This window comes from Protopterus annectens, chromosome 6.part1, assembly GCF_019279795.1.
Source record: "Protopterus annectens isolate FY-2018-M chromosome 6.part1, PAN1.0, whole genome shotgun sequence".
In the NCBI taxonomy this organism is placed as follows: domain Eukaryota; kingdom Metazoa; phylum Chordata; order Ceratodontiformes; family Protopteridae; genus Protopterus; species Protopterus annectens.
In genome coordinates, this window is record NC_056738.1 from 396,072,686 (window position 1) to 396,094,970 (window position 22,285).

Below are 22,285 nucleotides of genomic sequence, written 5' to 3' on the forward strand. Positions count from 1 at the left end.
GCTAAAGCACATACACCTGCCTTGGACACGTTTCTTGAATAAGCAGTACTACCCACCAATTCTCAATTTATAGTCATCATACAACACTCAAAGAATTCAGACAGTTGAAAATAAAATCCTCATATTTGTTCTACATGCAGATTCACGTGCACATCATGGTGATCTAATAAACTAAAATGTCTCACTGTTAAAAGATAAAGCCTCTTTCCTTTATAGCTCACTCTTATTCAAGATAAGCAAACTAGGCTACTGCTCATCATTAAGAAGAAAGCAGACATTAAAAAAATGGTCGTCCAATTCTTTAAGAGAAGCCAAGACAACAGTATGACTTCAACCCATCCTTAAGTCAAAATTACAGTGGGACAAAAAGCTTTCTCAAGATCTGGACCTGCTACCTAGAATACGCTACCAAGTGAAATCAGAACATTACAGATATTGAACAAATTCAAGAAAGCACTAAGGAACCAATTAAGCAACTAGGTCACAAGTAATTGCTTCAAAGACAAAGATCAACATTCCTCTCTCAAAGACAAGAGTAATCCAAACATACCACCAGACAACTGTTCTTAAATGAAAACAGTGTTCTTAATTTCAATCACGGTCATGTACTGCTTGCAAATTTTGGCTTTACTAATGTATACGGTTTTATTAACGCAAATTTTTGACTCTGTTAAAAATTAAAACATTAATAATTTAAAATTTATCATATTACAAAACTACTCTCTGAGCCTGGGTCATGGCTGAAAAGGGTTAATGGACCAGCCCACATAGCTAGTCAACAAATATCAAATAAAACGTGCTTCCTAGTGGAGTGCCTTTGTTTCAGCAACAGTGGTAAAAGCCAATTTGCTTTTAGTAATGAAGGATAATTCACTGCATTACTCATTTGACTAGAATCTGTTTAACAATTTGAGCACTTTCTTTGGCAGGAATACAGATGACAAAACACCACTTCCAGCTTCCTATGCTCATGAACACAAGAGAAGTAAAAGTGCAACTAGCAGGCTACAGAGAGTAAGCCCTTCCTTATTTTGATGTTCCTGTCTTCAGGAAGAGCACAAACGGTGAATGAACTGGACAGGTTAAGTAAACTTTCAATCTCAGGGACATCAAATGAGGATTTATCCTGATATATCCATTCCTCCTGAAAGATCCTCTATGGTTAATTAAAGTCACAGCTTGTGGACCAAAAACATGGTGATCAGATAGAATTACCAGGAAGAATGGCTTTCCAAGATACCAACTTTATAGTCCAAACAGCATCTAGTTCAAACATCAGATGCGATAAGAGAAGAATGCTTAAAAAGATCAGATACCATAGAAAAATTAGGCTGTTTATGTTGGGGAGGCTGAAACGAATAATTACCTCTAAAATACCTAAACTAGATGGTGCTGAGCTGAAGCTCTGCCTTCTATCAAACTGTCAAATTAAGGAAAGATGACAAGGTCAATGCCTGCACTCGTACAGTGGCCGAAGGCTCATATAAAACAGATTCCAAAAATCAGATGTATTGCTATACTAAGCTACTATAGAAGATAGTGTCCCAAACAGAAAGCTTTTTCAATGTGATGTCCTAATTTGAGGGTACCCCATCAAGTCATTCGGGGTGAAATACATCCACTGAAGGGGCCACTGTACTTCATAAATGGTCTAATCAGTGCTGAATAAATTAGAACGTAGACATCTTTTTATCATACCGATCTAAAGATGTCATCACTCCCTTATATTCAGCACTAATTAGTCCAATTATGGAGTACAGAACACCTTTCAGGATGTACCTTATTCAACATACTAAACAATGAGAGAAGCCCTAGATGTTGGGAAAAAAATTATTTTAGGCTTAAAGACTTTGAGGTACCAAGCAGGGGCTAAAGGCTCTACACCTTTAGTCATCACCTTAAAGAATCTTGAGGAGTGATCTGTGCTTCACCTATCTTGCCATGAGACCCTGTTGCCCTTGGTCTTCTATATCTTATCAAAACACCAGAAACAAGGATCTTAACAGAACGTGATGAAGAGAGATTCACTATGCAGGACTTTCCATCTCTGGGATAAGCTGTTTTTGCAAAATTACCCTGATTAACTGGCTTAGCCCTCCTTGCGAAACAGAGTACAGCCTGAAGGTGGGTACTAGCAACACATTAATGGGCACAAAACTACATTGTCTTCCAAGTCTAATCTATTAGTCTTAGTGAAGGTCCTTTTTAGTAGTCTCAGTGACTTCTGCATCTTAAGCTGGAAGGTCTGACAACTGGACAACCCTAAATGAGAACACAGGTATTCAGTTGAAAGTGGCCGAGAGTACTAAAAAACACTTGACATTACTTCACAAGTACAACATTATGAGGCCAAGTTCATAAAACCACAAATAATAAAATCATAACTTGGATGGACACTATTGCAAATTCAGTATTACTTCAGCAGCTTTTGTCCGCTTGTATCAAAACTTTCACTACTACAAACCTCAAAGTCTGTATTTATGGGAGTCTGGGGACAAGTCTCCCTGCACAGCCATGTGGAGAACAAGCCCTTCATACCTCTGCTACCTAAGCTATCCTGCAGATTAGGGAAACATTTGCTTTTGAATGAACTCCAGTACTGTTGTAATCTAAGAACTCCGGTACTGTTGTAATCTTCAAGGTCGAAAAACCTCAGACAAAATTAATTAAAAACAGAGACTGCGGAGTGCATGAGTGGGTCTCGCACATACAGCACTACACAAACTACATTCCTCACATCTTTTTTTTTCCAAGCTGAAATTAAACATTTTTCAAGACATTGTGCTATTATTTACAGTTACAGATTTCTGGTCTCATGAGTTTGTAGTTGACTGATGTGTGTTGGGGATTCTGTAGTGACTTCTATTTAGTCATTTTCCTAGAGCACCGCAGCCCTTAAAGCTCAGACCACAAATGTTCCTGAAGAGGACATACCCTGTATTTTGGAAAATCAGGCCCATCAGGACACCGAGGTGTGATGAAACTAAGCCTAGGTACTCCTTGTTGAACTTCTTCAGTGGGTGAGCGGTCAGGAAGGACAGGAGAATGTAAAAATACACATTTCTCCCCAATTCACAGACAGAGCCCATTACCCTCCTTGACCACCTGGAGGAAGTAAAGAGCTGAAAATGTCTACTGTTAGAAAGTCCTTCTATAGTGCACAACTTACAAAACAAATGGATTGTGTTCAGATCTAAGGAGGTTATTGCTCCCATTTACACAGCCCTCATCAGGCCAATCATTGAATATAATGCCCCCTTTGACATGTATCTATCCAGACACATTCAACGCCTACAGAAGCACCTCACTAAAAGGAGGCCAAGTCCTACATGGACTGACTCAAAGCCCTGTCACTACACTCAGTATCCGACAGACTGCTAATAGCTGACCTGTGTCTGGCAAACAGATCATCATCAGACCCATTACTGATGATTTACTACATATCAGCAAGTCAAATGGCATAACAAATACTCAGCCTAGGGATCTAAACCTCTTCTGCAACATCAACATTAACAGTTTGGAAGGGCAGGCATATTTATCAGAGGGCACTGCAGCTGTGGAACAGATTCCTCATCCACATAAAATAGAGTTCATTCCTTTCCAGTTTCAAGTGCAAATTAGACATATAGATGGAAAACAGGAAGTTTACCCCAGGAATGGACAGAGACAGCTCCTAAATGCTTTATCCCATGCATGGGACCCCTCAAATTACCTATGGCATGATTCCAGCTATTCTCATTAGGTGTAATGTACAATTACCGATCACGGGATGGGTAAGGCCAATCTCTAACCAAATGGGGTAGGTTGCTTTAAGTACAAAAAAGGAAACTGGTTAGGCTTAAAATGGCCTGCAAAGGCAGCTAGCCTAGTACTCACCTATAAACCTATAGACTGACACTGCACTAGTGAACTTTCAGATCATCTACATCCAAAAAGATCAATACATTTTTCAAAGCTTTCAAGAAAGTACAATTGTGTACACTAACCATAAATGTAGATGTTCGAGTGTATTCACTGTTGCAGTCATCACATTTGGGTTATCTGCTTGGACAGGACTAAACCTCAAAGGAAATATAAACAACTGCTGGTGGTATTTGCTGCAGGGGCAGAGGGGAAGGCTGTTTCAAAGCAAACCATTTCTAAATGGATAGGCCATTGCATTCATTTCTGCTATAAGCACCATGGAAAACCTATCCCACAGGGGATTAGACCCCATTCAACCAGGACTGCATCTACCTCTACAGCCTTTCTCAGAGGTGTCCCTACCAGAGACATCCTAGAAGCTGCTACCTGGAGTTCTTTACATACTTTCACCAAGCATTACCATTTGCCAATTGTTCTCTAAATCCAGAGCTGGCTTTGCCACTGCAGTCTTGCAGGGCCTTATAGTTGGTCCTAATGCTATCTAAATTCCTCCTTCCATCCTTAACTTTGGGAATCTACCCAAATGTGATGACTGCAACAGTGAAACATGAAGAACATAGTACAGTTGTGTACACTTACCATAAATGTAGATGTTCAAGTGTATTCACTGTTGCCGTCCTGGTTACCCTCCCTCCAGCCCCCTGACTTCTTTTGGCTATACCTCTATCCTCCTCTACTATACTTAAAAGTTTTTTGGTGTATTTGCTTTTTTGTTAGCACTATAACCTTGTATATTTAATTGCTTCCCGTTAAGGGGGGCATCTGACATCTGGGGCAAGCAAAACTGATGTAATGGCGTCGACTGCATGCTTTATATCCCTGACTACCTGACGTCATGGAATATGTGAGACTGCAACCAACGCAGGACCCAAGACTTTGATAATCGGGCCGACTGAGGGCTGCTGCAAGCAGATAACCTAAATGTGATGACTGCAACAGTGAAACACGAAGAACATCAGACTGGAGATGTAGCTGGGGATGTCTTCCAAAGCACTTGACTTTGAATAAGGGCCACCACCTGGAAGATGTGGCTTGTGTAATTCAAGCCCTGTCCTGGTTGTTCAGATACTACACCACTACTTGACAGCCTGACGACCTGAACAGAGGGACATGTTTCAGCAAAGCCCTTCACTGTCCAAGTGTTAAAAGTAAAGCCTTCATTTCCCAGAAATTTATAGGACAGTTCTTCAGAAATGTGTGAGAAATTGAAGACCGATTCAGAGAAGAAAGGAGGGGAATGGTATATCCCAAATGTAGGAGGTGGTAGGCAACACCAACCATACAAAGGAATGACAGCAATCCAAAATAAAACAAAGATCAGGAAAAAAATGGCTCTGCAAACAGTGTCAGCAGATTGTCCACCATAACACACAAAGATTAAAGAAATGGCTAATCATACTACTGCCATAAAGACCAGCAGACTTAAAATGGAAATGGCATAAATCTTCTTTTGCAGGGGAAATCATGACACCAGCTCATTTTCCTGAAATTTGCCTAATCCAGATATTTTTGCTTAAAAGGAATGTTCAAAATCAATGCTGAAGCAACTACAATACTCTAGGATTATTGACTTCCAAGATGATGGGGAGCCCCTGTGACTGAAGCCATATGAAAACTAAGATTAGAGCTGCTCTCAGGATTAACCAGGAGCAGAACAGTAACTGGCACCAATCTAGACAGCATCAGGAGTCCACTCAAATGTTCTGCCTCCATCAACCCTGAGACAAAAAGAAGAACCAAACGGCAGCATTTTGAACTATGTTGACCATCTACAGCAAACCACAGAAACTTCATGAAGGCTCCAAAATCCAGACAAGCCAAATGTCAAACATCCATCTTGTCTGCTGATGTAATCCAAAAGACAAATGGAAACAAGGGCCTCAGTTTTAGGGCCTGCAATGCAGACACAAGAAACTTTCTAAAACTGAAAGAAAACTGAAGCCAAATAAATTATAACCTCCCTCAACTTTCTGGGGGCTATTAAGAAGTAAAAATACAATTCCTTTTCCTGTTTTTGTAGAACCTTTTCCTTTTATTACCCTTAAAAAGAAAACAGAAAGATCTAGAATGTATGCACGACTCCTCTGAGAACATGTGGTCTTCCAAAGGAAAATTAGTTGATGTGTATCAACCAGAATATGGCTCTCCTAGATGGCTGACAAGTTCTACCGTCCTCAGTGTAGATGCTTATGGGAGGACGACAGCTGTTAAACCTCTTCTGAGAGAAGGCAAAATAGGAGGAAAAAAGACCACTCCAGTATGGATTTCAGAAGTCTGTGGAATGCTACAAAAAAAAAAAAGGTTCTCTGGCAGACAGCTAGTGGAGGAGTTTTTGATACTGGAATACTAAAAGGATCTGAAGGAGAGAGAATAAAAATCCTTTGCTTTGTGTACTTTGAGTGGTTAATGACCCTTACAGATCATGCCTATTACATTAGTGGCCACCATCAATCAGGACTGTTGCTGGGCTAGAAAAGCCAAGCCAAACATCTCTTGTGAGACTAGGTCAGACGGCCAAGGGTAGTAAGTGATTCAGAGCACTTTACTTGCCCCTTCAGGTATGTAGTTACCTTCTTCTGATGACAGGAAGAAAAAAAAAAGCTTGATAGTAAGAGGAGTAGTAGTATATATGTCCACAATAGCGAAAGCTTCACATTTTATTGGCAAATTCTCAATAATCTCTTGGGTAGCATTTCCAAAAATGGTCTCTCCCCAAAATGAAGCACTTAGAATTTAATTATGCAGTTATTTTTGGGAACACTAAAGCACACTACACAAAAGCAGTCTTCTGAAGCTACTGTCCTGTTTACTACATCCACACTGTCAAAAAAAAGACAGAGATTAAGTGAAAATCAGTCTCTGACACTGTACACAAGAAATTCGCTCTAAGAATAAGATAGCTTCTCTATAGCTTAACCCACAAAAGTGGTCTTCAAATGAGACAAGAGGGACAGCCAAGAGTACCAAAGACTAGAAAGGGCCTTATTTAAGGCTGTGGACTCCATATCAAGAGAAAACTGGTCAAAATACTGGGGCTCTAAAATCTCCGTGTTAGCCTGTGAAAACAATGCATTAGTCTGCCTTAAAATGTCTAACAAAGAAGTTCACTCAGTGAGAAGGGGTTTCACAAGTACAAATCACTGATCTTCTCACGACAACATAGAGAGGTTCCAGGTACATCTAGACTACAAAAAGAACAGTCTTAATTCAGGCTATTATGGTAGAAGACCCAGGGTTCAAACTCCAGCTAAACAAGACAAGTGTTAAAGCTCTTACAAGACAAGGAAACAAGGAAAGAAGTCCACTCTAGAATGGATTTCAAGAGTTTTTTTTTAGCCTTTCCCAATACAGCGGTCCTCAGAAAGACACCTAACAGAAGAGTGCTCATGACCTCAAAACATCTCTAGGATGGGAACCTTCATCTTTTCAGATACAGCAATATCAGAAGAATTTAAAGCAGAGGTTTCTGAGGCACTTTTGGCCCAAACAAATTCTCTACAGTTGGGTGTGTAAATGTGATTAATGGCCATTCAGTCAATCTAAGGTCTGATGCCAGGACAGCATGCAATGAAGAGGCACATACAAAAGGTAATGAAGTACTAACAGAGGCTGGCATTGGGCCCAATATTACCACTGTCTTAGCTGCATGCTTACTGGAGCACTCCTGCACCATTCTGGCTATCTTCCAAAAAGTGTTAATGAAAATTCTAGTGATAAAGTATGAAAGTTTAAAAGCACAACATTAGGCACAGGAGGGCCTGCAGACCACAGCTTCATTCTTTCTGATCAACAATTCACTACTTAGGAGGAGGTAAAGGGAGACAACTCCCCTCACCATTCTTTTTACTCTTGTGCAAACCTCAAGACGACTCTATGAAAGAGGAGAGATGACAGCCAAGGCCTATGTTTTGCCCTCAAGAGAAACTGTTCTCTCCATGACTACATTGCTATCATCTGGTCAATAAAAATGGAATCCAGCTTCCACTACCAGTAGAACTTTGTGCCCTTACTGTTTAATGCTAGATGCAATCAAGACAGACCACACAATCACAAAGTGCATGAACTACAGCATAAGTTTACTCACCTTCCCATGACCAGATTTTCCTCTGATAATTTCTGGAGCCATGTACTCAATGGTACCACAGAATGAATATGTTCGCTCTTTCTAGAAGGAAAAGAAACTGTTAAGGAAAGAACATAAATGAAAAACTCCAGCATACATACTAAAGAGTTGTCAAAGGCTTAGCATAATTTGCTAAATTTTTTTTTTTTTTTTTTTTACTTTATTTTTCAGACAGGTCGTTCAGCAACATACTTTCAGATCTACTTCAACCCCAACAAAGATTAAAGAAAAGTATGCTCATAAAAGCTCTACCACTGCAACAGTCAAGCTCCTTTCAACATCTAAAATGTCCATTATCTTCAAGGTGATCTGAAGAAATACCTATGCCAAAAAAATTGTGGTGGGGTCAAAATAATGAAAACAATTAACAGTAGGTATCTCAATTTACAATTTTCAATATATATTCCCAACTCTGCTCCTTCTCTGTATTAGTAGAAATTTTAAAAAATGCTACTGTGCAAACCTTCTCAAGAAAAAGCTACACACATTGTTACTTCACTAATAGTGAAAAAAGTAAAAATCAGTGGGAGGGTGCAACAGTATTATCAAACAGATTCTTCTAGCTGATTTAGTAATGTTTACACTTGACTTCTGTTCAGTGAATTCTGGCATAACATGGTTACTTTTTCAGCAGTTGACTGTCCCCCCAGCTCACCAGAGCATGAATTTGTGCAAACTCCCATCTAAAGGTAAGGTTGCCAACATTCAACTAAGTGAGAATCACTATACAGAAAGTGAAGGCAATAAAACACGCTGAATACTAACTCAAAGCATGTCATTAGTACATACAAATAACCGAAGGGTTATTAATGATAGACACATGCATCATTGCTATAAGCCCATATCCTACAAACAATGACAAGATTACTTATGCTACTAGAAAAACGGTCACGAATACAGGCAATGGAATGGACACAATACCCAGCCGAAGAATTATATTAATCCAAGTTTATTATATAAATCACATAAAGTGCTTTCATCCCAATCAGTATCACTGAATTAGCCTATTAATTAAGCTTTTATACCCTTCTAAAGTATTCCAATTAAACAATTTCACTTTCATAAAGGACCATTACACTAATAAAAAAAATACTATACAATATACTAAAAACCACAACAATCAATATTTCTTAAAAACTAATTCTCCACATATTAAATCACTGACAATATTCAACATTCATACAAAAATACTAAAACAATGTTAGTTTAGTACCTACTTGCTCTTTTATTTAAAATGGGCTGTACTGAAATATGTTCATTTAATCCAGGCAGATGTGAGGCTTGTAGTTTTAATTGCCATCACATTTCTCTTTCTTCTAGCCTTCCACTCTTATCACCCCCTTTAAAATCAACAGTAACTTGATCCAGAATTCCAAAGGTAAATGTTTTAAAATCAGTGCACACCCTAGTGTGTTTATAAAGTGCATTATTGTCATTATTTGTATTAATTTGATAGATGTATTCATAGATCCTTTTCTTAAGTGGCCTTTCAGTCTTGCCTATACAGAAGACAGGACAGCTGAAACACTTGGGTAAAAAGACCACCATATTTGTCTGACAATTCCCTTTCAAAAAATGTACTTTGACATGTTTCAAATTTTCTAACACTATAGAACTTGCCTCTAGGATGAAACAACCACATCCTTTTGTTCCTACTCTTTGTAAATTCCTTGTACGTTGACCTAGCCCTCTCCATTCAAAATTATCTTTTAAATTAAAACCAGTTTTAAAAATAAAAACCAAACCAAAAGATGGAAGCAAGTCAAACGACAACCAAAACCAAAATAAAGACTTGCAAGGAGTGTCCAAATGAGGTCGGAAACCAGGATTCCTTCTTAAAAGGATCTTTTATTGAAAATCACAAAACACCAATAACGCCAAACCAATCTATACGTTTTCGACAAAGGCAAGTCTTCATCAGAAAGTGATCTTAAACAACAAACAGAACATTTAAATAGCCATTCAATATCATGATTCAATTAATCCAATTAAAAGTCGTCTAACCAATAAAAATCTCTAGTACTAAAATGTCTATTCAAACTTCTTTAACAGTACTATTTACGTAAAAGTTTGTAAGTACACTAAATAAAATTTTTCAAATACACAACATAATTGTTCAAAATACATATAAATTAGTTAAAATTGTATCTTCCCTTTATATATATGAAGTTTTCCAAGGATAATTTTTTAAGCAAAAGAGGGGAGTTGCAATGGGGGCTAAATGTGCACCCACATACGCGAACATAATTTTGTCTAGATGGGAAGAATTATACGTATTAAACGGTCCTTTTGTTGGGTGCTGGTCTTTATATAAAAGGTTCCTGGACGACAGTCATATTTTGGACAGATACATATCAAAGATTTATTGAATTTTTAGATTATTTAAAAAGTTCCACCACCTTTTTAGATTTCACTTATAGTTACAATTCAGAAACCCTCATTTATTTGGATGTTTTCATTTCCAAAAAAGCTGATGGCTTCTCTTCTTGTATTTACCGTAAGGAAACATTCTCCAACTCTTACCTACATTTCAAGAGTAGCCACCCCTTTTTCCAGAAGAAGAATCTGGTTAAGGGACAATTAGTAAGAGTTAGTAGAATGACTTCAGATAACCATGACTTCATCATCGAAAGTGGTAAGGTTTTAGAAATGTTTAACAGACGTGGTTACCCCGATATGTTATTACAGGAGATGTTTGGTTTAGTGGCCCAGGGAAGAAAAGACAGATTTGCCCCTATTTTAGGACAAACCATTCAAGCTGCAGGACATACAAATACCCACATGAATGAGGTTAAGAAGTGGGATGATGCATTTATTTTAGATTACTCAGGGGATGCAGCTGCAATTAAGGAAGTTATTTTTAATGAATGGAACAGGTTTGTGGAAATTTCCGATTTAAATGTATTCAAAAATAAATCTTTGAAGTTTACTTATCGGAAAGACTTAAATTTTAAACAATTATTTGAGTTTGGTATACAGAATAAGGCTAGTGCATCTTTAAAAAGAGCGGGTACTTTTAAATGTGGATCCTGCTCACAGTGCCCCTATATAGCTAATAAAACCAACATGTACATTACAGCAAGAGACAAGGAGATTACTAGTGACAGTTTCTCCAACTGTAATACTTGTGGTGTGGTTTACATTGCTATATGTAAACTGTGCAGTTCTTACTATGTTGGAAAAACCGAGAGAAAGTTAAAAAAACATATGAGCATTTGTATGAAATAAAGAAACAAAATAGCAAAAATGCCCTTTTTAGACATACTTTGATTTGTTCCCAGGCTACATTTCTTTTCTTTGTCTTAGAAATTATTCCAAAGGAAATAAGAGGTGGCATGTGGGAAGCCAAACTCGAATATAGAGAGTTGTACTGGCAGATTATTTTGGATTCCACTAAGCTACCTGGTTTGAATGACATGATTTCCATTTCCTCAGTTCTTAAATTAAGGGCTGCTAAACTGTGATTTCAGGTTTTAGCCACAAGGTGGCTATGGAAATATGGAATTACGGCTAGATTTTTTAAACTTTAAACAATTTTTAAACAACTGTTATAGTAACTTCATATATATAAAGGGAAGATACAATTTTTAACTAATTTATATGTATTTTGAACAATTATGTTGTGTATTTGAAAAATTTTATTTAGTGTACTTACAAACTTTTACGTAAATAGTACTGTTAAAGAAGTTTGAATAGACATTTTAGTACTAGAGATTTTTATTGGTTAGACTTTAATTGGATTAATTGAATCATGATATTGAATGGCTATTTAAATGTTCTGTTTGTTGTTTAAGATCACTTTCTGATGAAGCCTTGCCTTTGTCGAAAACGTATAGATTGGTTTGGCGTTATTGGTGTTTTGTGATTTTCAATAAAAGATCCTTTTAAGAAGGAATCCTGGTTTCCGACCTCTATTTGGACACTCCTTGCAAGTCTTTATTTTGGTTTCAGTTTTAAAAATAACATGTGGTTCTGATCCCGAATGCTGGGTTAATGCTGGATTAGTTTTTAGAATATTCCAGTTTTTTCTTACGATTGTTTTAACTTCTTGAGCTTTTCCACTGTATTCAACAACACATCCTTCCTCATACTTCTTTTCATCTAATCTGTTTATTCTTGCATCTAAACCCATTCCTAATAGGGGATTATATCTCTTGCCCCATTGAAAATTTTTCCAACTTTGTCTAATTCTTTTATTAAATCCTTATAATTAGAAGTCATTCGGACAACTCTAATCAATTGTCCTTTCAAAATGCTATTCTTTTGGGGAAGCAGCTCAAAGAGTGTAAAATACAAATTACCAAAAGTCTCCTTCCTATAAACTCAATTCAATAAGGGTATCAAGAAAATTAATTCTTTATCATATTTATAAGTACATTTTAGGAAGGTGGAAGTAGTATTTAGATAGTGGATGTTGCGTCTTTCGGCTTTTCCCGGTTAAGGGTCGCCACTGTGGAACTCCAGTCCGCTAATGATTAGCAGTAGATTTTTACATGTCGAACTGCCAGCTCTGACGCACAACCTTCAACGAAGGTACGCCCATTCATGCATGTCTCCACACACAAGACGCTCTAGCTGAGAATCGAACAGGACAATGTCTTACTGTGAAGCGACAACGCTACCGCAGCACCACCACTGCAGTCAGTATTTAGATATTGGATAAAATCTTTAATATCTTCAGTCCCCTTCCAGAGGAGAAAAATCGTCCAAAAATGTAACACAGACCTACACAATTCTTAAATTCACTAGTAAATACATACTTGGTCTCTCAACTTAAAAGAACCAAATTGGCACAAATTGGGGCGCAAGATGCACCCATTGCCAACCTTCTATGTTGTTTAAACATCTCTCAATTGAAGGAATATAATTATAGTCAATATAATAGACATTAATTCATAAATTAAACTGTTGCTATCACTATCAAAACCTCCAAAATTACAAATACTATAACAAAATGTTCTATGATTATTTATGCCACTGCAAGAGTCTGGTCTTCAATGATCAGTTGTTATGGGGAATGTGTTATCTGTATCTGTTAATCAAGCAGACCAATAATCTGTAGGGCCTTTCAGATTAAGTCCAGAAGCACTGCGACTTCCTCAGAGTCGCATACAGTAAACTGTTAACTGGAACTCAAGCAACCAGCAAAAAAAAAAAAAAAAAAAAAAAAAAAAAAATTCAAGAAATACAGTACAATTATGTGTTGCACTTTCTGCCCCCTCCCCCCAACAGAAACGTACCTTATGTTTTCAGAGTTTTAGTTTTAAAAAGGAAAATAGGAATAAAGTCCCACTCCTCCCAACCTGAGAACAAGTCAAACCAAACAAATAGTATAGTGTACAGTATTAGTCAGGCCTATTATTAACAGCAACTCTCAAGCAGCCAGAAATGAGAAGTTATGTACCTACCATAACGTTCCATGTTAGTTGTCTTCTCGCCTTCTTTCTTGCTGGATGGGTTCGGAGCCATCTGCCAATACTAAAGCTCGAGAGCTATTTCCACCGGCTCGAGGCTCCCCTATATCCCACAATGCTAGGCGGTAAATACCCAGATCTCGTTTGATAGCTGAAGAATAGCAGTGCTGATCTCCCAGAGACAGAGGAAAAAAAAAAAAGGAAATCCACCTATATAGAAAGACTACCTGTAGAACTATCAAACAGGGGCAATAGAGGTGGATGACGCTATGAAAGCTAAAAGATCCCAAGGATCCTCTCGGTCTGTCCAGGCTAGGGGGATGGAGGGTGGGACACAAGAAAGAAGGCGAGAAGAAGACAACTAACATGGAACGTTATGGTAGGTACATAACTTCTCAATGTTAAGTTGTCAATCTCGCCTTCATTCTTGCTGGATGGGACCGCGTCCCTAGCACCCTTATCCTGGGTGGCTCATCGGAACAGACTCTTGAGTACGGTGGAACCAAAGTTAGCCCGGTTTCTGGAGGCCATATCCAATTTATAATGTGAGATAAAGGTATGAGGAGAAGCCCATGTAGCTGCTTGACAGATGGAATCTATGGGCAGTCTGTCTTGAAATGCTACAGACGTAGCTAACGCTCTGGTTGAATGAGCTCTAGGTCGTGATGGTAGCTTTTGGTGTCTGAGGTCATAAATGAAAGAAATTACAGAGGCCAGCCATCTCGAAAGAGACACTTTGGAAACTGGAAGGCCCATCTTGCCTTCTGCATAGGATAGAAAGAGCTGGTCAGACTTCCTAAACTGTTTAGTCCTATCCAAATAATAGCAAAGCTGGCGATGGACATCTAGGAAATGTAACTTTTGTTCTGCCTTGTTGGAATAATTAGGGAAGAAAACTGGAAGGTCGATTGTCTGATTCAGATTCGCCTCAGAAGAAACCTTCAGTAAAAAGGAAGGGTTGGTCCGAAGGGACACCCTGTCTTTGTGGAAGACTAAGTATGGAGGACGACTGCAAAGAGCATGAAGTTCAGATACCCGTCTAGCAGATGTTATGGCTACTAGAAAAAGGGTTTTCCATGAAAGCAATTTCAGAGAGCAGGAAGCGGCCGGTTCGAAGGGGGGGGGGGATCAAGGAGGCTAGAACCAAATTTTAGTCCCAATGAGGTGGTGGGTCGCTAATTGGGGGCTTGAGCAAAAAGATACCTTTTAGAAAGGCTTTGCAAAGTTTATGGGACATGATGCTGGAGTCTGAAAAGCCTACATGGAAATTAGATATAGCTGCCAATTGTACTCTAATAGTAGACGAAGAAGAACCTGAGTGAAAAAGTTCTGCCAGGAAGTCTAGCATAGACTGGATAGGTGCAGTGAAAGGGCCTATATTATTAGTTGCTGCCCAGAAGGAAAAACGTTTCCATTTGCTATTGTAAATCCTTCTTGTAGAAGATTTGTGGGAAGCTATAAGTATGTTACGGACCGAATGGGAAATTAAAGGAAGCCTGGCTAGGGTAGGAAGCGGAGCAACCAAGCTGTGTGGGAGGGAGTGGTGCAGCTGACCCGATTGATGGGTCAAAAGATCTGGCACTCGATCCAGATGCCAAGGCTGCTCCAACAGAAAACGGTGAAGGAACGGAAACCATATCTGGCGAGGCCAGTAAGGGGCAATGAGGATCATGTCGACTCTCAAAGCAGTAACTTTCTGAATTACTTGAGAGATCAGTGGAAAGGGGGGAAAGGCATACAGAAGTCCCCGGGGCCAATCGTGGACTACAGCGTCCCTGGCGGGTTGACCTGGTAGGGGAGAGAGGGTGAAGAAATCGTGACACTTGCTGTTTTGGGGAGTAGCAAAAAGATTGCAGCAAGGTCGGCCCCATTTCTGAAAAATTTCTTCTAACACTGTTTGAGAGACCACTCGTGTGGTATGAGTATGGCCCTGCTCAACTTATCTGCTATCACATTGGACTTCCCGGGGATGTGCATTGCTATCAGAAACCGCTGAGATGAGATCGCCCACTGCCAAAGTCTGAGTGCCTCTCGACATAAGGGATAAGACTTGGTTCTGCCCTGTTTGTTGATGTACCATACTACAGACATATTGTCTGTCTGAATTGCAATAGTCCCGGTGGGAAGAGAGTGCTGAAGGGCTTGCAATGCTAAAAGTACTGTTCTCATCTCCAGAACATTTATGTGCAGATGGCTTTCGAAAGGTTGCCATGTGCCCTAGACCGTCCTGCCCTGACAATGCCCCCCCCCCCGATCAGGGAGGCGTCTGTTGTCACCGTGGCAACCGGAGGGGGGGGAAGCAAATGATCTTCCCTGAAGAACTTGAGGGGAGGTCATCCACCAAGTTAGATGCTTCTTGCATGATTGGGTCAGCAGAATAGTGTGAGACATTGGGAGCTGTTGGAAGGACCACTGAGGAAAGAGCATCCACTGTAGGATCCGCATATGAAAGCATGCTAGAGGCAGAAGTGTAATGGCAGCTGCCATGAGACCTAAGACCTTCAAGACAAACCTGGCTTTGATCCTGTCGCATTGAAGAAGAATGTGAACATGTTTGCGGATATCTGATGCTCTTTGCTCTGTTAGTTTCGCGGAAAGACGAATTGTGTCTAAGGTGGCGCCTATAAAGGTAATAGCCTGACAAGGCAACAAGGCAGATTTTTCGAAATTTATGGAAATGCCTAGAGCTTGACAAGTATGAATGGTGTAGTCTCTGGATACGAGAAGTTGACGCCTGGTGGTAGCAGTAAGGAGCCAGTCGTCCAAATATGGAAACGCCTGGAATCCTTGACGTCTCAGATGAGCCATGACCACTGCCATGCATTTGGTGAAAAGTCGGGGGGCTGTAGTGAGACCAAAGGGCAGGGCTCTGAACTGGTAGTGACTGGCTCCCAGCCGGAAGCGGAGGAACCTTCTGGAGCGTCTGTGCATCTTGATATGATAGTGCACATCCAATTGTCCTGACCCAAGAAGGGTAGAATGGACTGAAGCGTGACCATCCGGAGTTTTGTTTTGTTTACAGACTTGTTTAGTCTGCTGAGATCCAATATTGGTCTCCAGTCCCGTGTCTTTTTTGGAACCAATAAGAATTTGGAGTAGATTCCGGATCCTTACTGGTCTGCCGGGACTGGCTGGATAGCTCTTTTTAATAGCAGCTTTGATATTTCTAGCGCTGCTTGTTCCCTTTGACCGGGTGGAACGTCTGGAAGGGGCCCTTTCAGTTGGGATGGGATGCGGACAAAGGGAATTTTGTAACCCTCGGATATAATCGACTGTACCCATTTGTCTTGAGTGAGGGAAAGCCAGGCTTCTGGATACAGTGATAATCTTCCCCTGACTGCCTCCGAAGGTGGACAGTCGGGTAGCTTCTCAGGGATGCTGAAAAGCTTTGTCAGAGAGAGTCTCTCTGCTACCTTGATTCTGCGGACCCCCCCTGCCCCCAGGGCAGCGTCTATTGTTGTTCCCCCCTCTGCCTCTAGAGGGGAACTGACTGCGTGCATCAGGCGAGACTCCCTGAGATTTGCGGAACCACATTTTCCCCCACTTCTGACCCTTGGGATATGGTCTGGAAGGGGTGGAAAACCAGACTCCCACGGCAGAGAGAGTCTTGCTATCCTGTTCGCACCTAGTCAACGTGTCCTTCACCTGAGGTCCAAACAACGCAGTACCATCAAAGGGGGAATTGGTGAAGGACACCTTGAAAGGGTCCGCAAAGTTACAAAGCCACATCCAGGCATGACGTCGTAAAGCTACACCTGTGCCAGCGGCCCTACTCGCCCCATCGGCCGCATAAGAAAGAAGCCGCATGGAGGAGTTGACGATTGAATTCAGGGTTGCCAGCTGGGAGTTCATTTTGTCTCGAAACCCCTCAGTTGTTGGATCCTGCAAAGCATCACCCATTTCCTTGATCATATCTCTCTGAAGACGGGTGAAGTGACACAAGTAGTTCAGCTAATGTATGGCAAAGGTCGCGGAGGAGAACATCCGCTTACCGTACCTATCCATAGTCCTAGATTCCTTATTAGGAGGATGGATAGGTACCGAAGGATCAGCTAATTCCTTCTTAGTGGCTGCGGCCACCACCATAGCATCAACAGAGACACCCTTGGATAAGAATTCTTTGTCCTTAGGAGCTGTAATAAACTTGGACGGTCTTCGTGGGGTAGGTTCCACCGTATCAGGGTCTGTCCACGTCTTCCTTGCCACCACTTCCATGAGGGGGTCAAAGGGAGGAGATACCCAGGAGGTGGAAGGGCGAGAGCCAAAAGCCTCAAGGTAGACCGACTCGTCCTCTGAAGGGTTAAGGGTGGACCAGTTCCCCCTCTGTTTAAGGATCTCAAGGATGTCTGAAAAGGAGACATCCTCAGAGGAGGACCATGGGGACCCTTCAGACTCATCCAAGTCGGTATCTGAGGTGATAGACTCGGGGGAGTCAATATGCTTCCTCTTACATTGTTTCTTTCGTGGGGGTTCCCCTGAAGGATCAGGAGAAGCCTCAGAAGAGGAGGATATTCCCAGTGGGGAAACTTGAGACGTTGGCTCTCTACGGTCTGGGACGAGAGAGTGGGTAGAGACCATCGCAGGCACTGTAGAGGGAGGAGCTGAGGGAGCCACCTGTGGAGCAGACACCGGGTCTAGCATGCTCCACATGACCTCGAAGGTGCCCCTATCAGGCGGGGCCGAAGATCCCCGCTCCGAAGAGATGAGGACTCCTCCCGGCACTGAAAGGGACGGCTCCGAGGCCGATGTCGGGGCCGAGCTCACCAGCGCCAAAGCTCCGAGAGGGAGAATGGGCTCGGACAAGGGTCCGATGCCACTCGCCCCCTTGGAGCCGACGAAGGAAGCCTGGCACCCAGATCCCTCCAAGGAGGAGATCGGAGCCGACGACGGAGCCGAAAAGTGGAAGTATCGGCTCGACGCACCGATAGTCACGGCTCCGAGAAGCTCCGGCTCCGAACTCATAGGAATCGGAGGAGGAACTGAGGAAGGGATGGGTATAGCCACTGACCATTGGGTAGGGCTATACAGTATTTGGGCTAGTGCCTGGGACTTGAGAAGTCTGCTCACCACCCTCTCTAAATCATGGTCGGACAGTCTGGAGGACCGAGAGGAGTGGGACCTATGGCTCCTCTCTGATAATAGTGGAGATAATCCAAAAGCAAGGAAACAGTCTTCAAACAGCGAACCCAAGGATTTTATTCACAAAACCAAAGTAGAACACAGATAAAACGTAAACGCTATTAAAGGATCAGAGTGCGTTTTCCTCTACATAACACTGTAAGACTTCATCAGACAACCATTCATTCAAAAACAACACATTTTATACATTCATGTGGTTGAAAGCAACCAATAAAACCCTTTGCTTAATAATCCCATTAACTAGTTAATAAAAATTCACTCAAAAAAACTAATTAAGGAAAGATAAAAACACTTTGATGCTCATAACAATAAATACACAATTCATTTTGTTTAATATGTTTAAAACCATTTGTTTGTGATAATACTCAAACTTTAAAAACTATAAAAGAATCAATAAATATTTAAATAAATAGTTAAAATCTTGTTTCAGTAAGTAATTCATTCCCCTTGTCTTACTCACTAAAGAAATCATGGTTAAAATAGCACCATCTGCTGTTCTTACTAGGCTATTACTGACCTTCATCTAAATTCTAGCTGCTCTTAATTTTAGTACTGAGCTTAGAGATATATGATCATTCAGCCCTGGATCGCTTGTTGCTTCCAAAAAAATCTGCCACCACAACTCTTTGGATTCTAGTCTTTCCTCCCACAGGCCTCCCCTTGTTTCCTTCTTGACCTGTTCTGCCACAAAGAAAGTAAAACTAGAATTCCCACAGACTAATGTGTGCTTATATAAAGCATTAGTTTCTTTTTTCTTAGATATTTCGTAGATGTGTTCGTAGATTCTCTTCCTCAATGCTCTTTCTGTTTTTCCTACGTAGTAGGAATAGTGGAGATCCCGGGGCTGAGTGGATACAGCCAATGGATGGTGATCTAGACCTCTTTCTAGTAGGTGGCTCCGACAAAACTGTTGGAGCTGTCTGAGTCTCGGACTTCTCGGCTCCAGGCGGAGCCGAGGTGACCGTTTTAGTCTTAGAGACATCGGCTTCAGAAGAAGTTGATGTCGAGGAAGTCTTGGAGCCACCAGCAGACAGCTCCGAAGCTGGAGCCGACGCCTTGGAAGGTTTTCCTGACACAGTCTGGGTCAGGGATCCTTCAGGCTTTAATAAGCCTTGCAGTATTAATTTATTTTTACATTCCTGCAGGACTCGTGGACTGAAAGCGTGGCAGACAGAACAAGAGTCCTGCAGGTGTAAAGGTCCCAGGCAATATACACAAGAAGTGTGACCGTCGGTCAGAGACATTTTCTGACAGCACGAGTCACACTTCTTAAAGCCTGAGACCTTAAGAGTCTTTAGACATCTCAAACAAAAAACTATGAAACACAGACACACACACACAGACACACCTGTTAAGAAAAGGGGAAAAAGATCCAACCATTCCCACAAGTATGACTAAGGGGAAGGGAGGAGGGCCCGAAGGCCTAAAGAATAAAAGAGATAAATGGGAAAAACAATTAGGGGAACCCGGAGGAAACTAGGGATAGTTAACTAATAAACTATAAGGAAAACTATTCCAAGGAAAAAATAAGGGGTTTTGAAGATTTATAACTATAAAAAGTTACTAACCTGCAGAGCCGGTAGAAACAAGCACCTCGTAGCTAAAGCGGCAAACGAGATCTGGGTATTTACTGCCTAGCATTGTGGGATATAGGGGAGCCTCGAGCCGGTGGAAATAGCTCTCGAGCTTTAGTATTGGCTTGGCTCCGAACCCATCCAGCAAGAATGAAGGTGAGATTGACAACTTAACATCTATAGTTATCCAGCATCTACCAATCCCCATGGGTGCCAGTTAACTGAGAGTTTACTGTAGTAGGCAAATGTTAGGTAAGGGAATCTATTTCTTCAATATCAGCATTACTAACAGCATTTGTAACCCTTGAATAGCATCTCAAACACAGCAGTAAGTCTAATGTAATGCAATGGACAGCCAAGACAGGTACCACTGATCTCTCTTCAAGTCAACCCAGTTTTTATGCATACCATCTAACTTTACAATGCACCCTAAATGCATGTACTCCTGTAATTTCTGCAGCTTCATACATGCCCTAAGCTGAAACAGTTTTAATATAAGTAGCAGAACCAGCAACGACCCCATTGGTATAGCTTTTTTTTTTTTAAACTTATTTTTTGCTCTACTTAATTGACCATTGTTTGACCCCGGTGGCTCTTCATTTCACCGAGTCTACCTACCCCCATTTATGACCCTGGACATTCTCAGCTATGGGTTTGAAGCAAGCAAGGAGACAAGACTTCCTGAGATGGTGAAATGTTGCAAACATGGGGCTTTTCTACCTTAACCCCATCCTTTGTGTGTGCACAGCAACACTTCCAATGGAACATGCAGTGGTTGATCTTTAATGAAATACCCCTTGATTACGCAAAGGGCTGAAACCAGCAAGCCAGTCCACCCATTCATAGAGGCACAATGTGGTAGCCTCCCTAAACACAAGCCCTAACACCCTCCCACCCCAGGATGGGCACACCCCTACTCTCCTGCTAGTGCCTCAGAAGCCTGAGTTACTAATTAACCTGGGATTCCTGGACGGTAATCAAGACCATCTCCCTATGCCAAAACTCTGGCCTAGTGGAATTGGTTGTAATGGTGCCTCTTAACTGAATGTTTTCAGTGGCATCATATTACAGTTCAGTTATCAATTTCGAGACATAGTTTCTGCATCAGTTATATCCAAAAGACATGTAAACATGACACCAGCATTAGTGACCAAATTCTACATCAACTATATTTATTCTACCTGTAACAAAAGATACAAACTTGTGATTTTGCTGCAAATAATGTTCCAGTTTAACAAGCCATTTTGCCCATTAATCCAATATTCTAACCAACTGCTCCCAAAGTAATGCAGTTTAAGGTGGTTCACTCAAACTCTCCAGAGATTTCTTTATACTAGACCTTGTTACTGCTGCTACCAAAGGGAGGAATTGATCCTTACCAAAGTATAACTTATAAAATCATCATCCCCTTTCTTTCTCTTTTTCTACATGGAGTCAGGGTGTTGCGTCGTCACCACCTCTCTCGATTCAACTCCACACACTTATTTTCGACAGTTACGCCTATCAGAAATCTGTCATGCATGGATTTGTGGCATAAATATTAATATGACTACTGGCTTCCTTGAAGAGCCAATACATCTGAAATAATCTGTACCAAATCTAAATGAAAATAAAACTGGGCTTGAATTTGTTGTAGATTTCAAAGAAAGTTCTTCCACTCTAGAATGTGTTGTTTTGCAGGGAATCGGGATGGGACTTCAGACAGCTTTATATCGTAAACCATTTCATAAGAATTCTTGTTACCTACAGCTAGTTGCCATCCATCTCACATTGTCAAAAAGAACTTTTCAGTCAAACTTTTGCAGCATGAAGCACATTTGTTCAGACAGTGATCTCCAAAACTATTCTTTTCATTTGGCAACGGATTTAGCAACACAGAAAACACACTGTTTTCTGTTCAACAAGCTAGGAAAATAGTAGGCTTCTAAACCCAGTCTGGATTTATTTCAATACGCTATTAAAAGTGGTGGTAAACAAATGATTCTCTGCATTCTATCACAACGTATGGTACAAATATTTTACATTTCAGGATTTAATACTCAAGTAAAGGGGTATCTTACAAGCGGACAATGATTTAGCCACTTTCACATTTACTTACACAAGGGAAAAAA

The 22,285-nt window shown here is 40.8% G+C and overlaps 1 protein-coding gene across 1 annotated transcript in view; it reads right to left on the reverse strand.

Annotated features, from left to right (window-relative positions):
- The window catches only part of RPS6KA4 (ribosomal protein S6 kinase A4), a 785,184-nt gene that overhangs the window by 335,345 nt on the left and 427,554 nt on the right, over positions 1-22,285 (reverse strand). Inside the window, exon 6 of the mRNA XM_044075810.1 lies at positions 8,009-8,089. Within this exon, the coding sequence (XP_043931745.1) occupies positions 8,009-8,089 (81 nt within the window). The remainder of the gene's footprint in view (positions 1-8,008; positions 8,090-22,285) is intronic.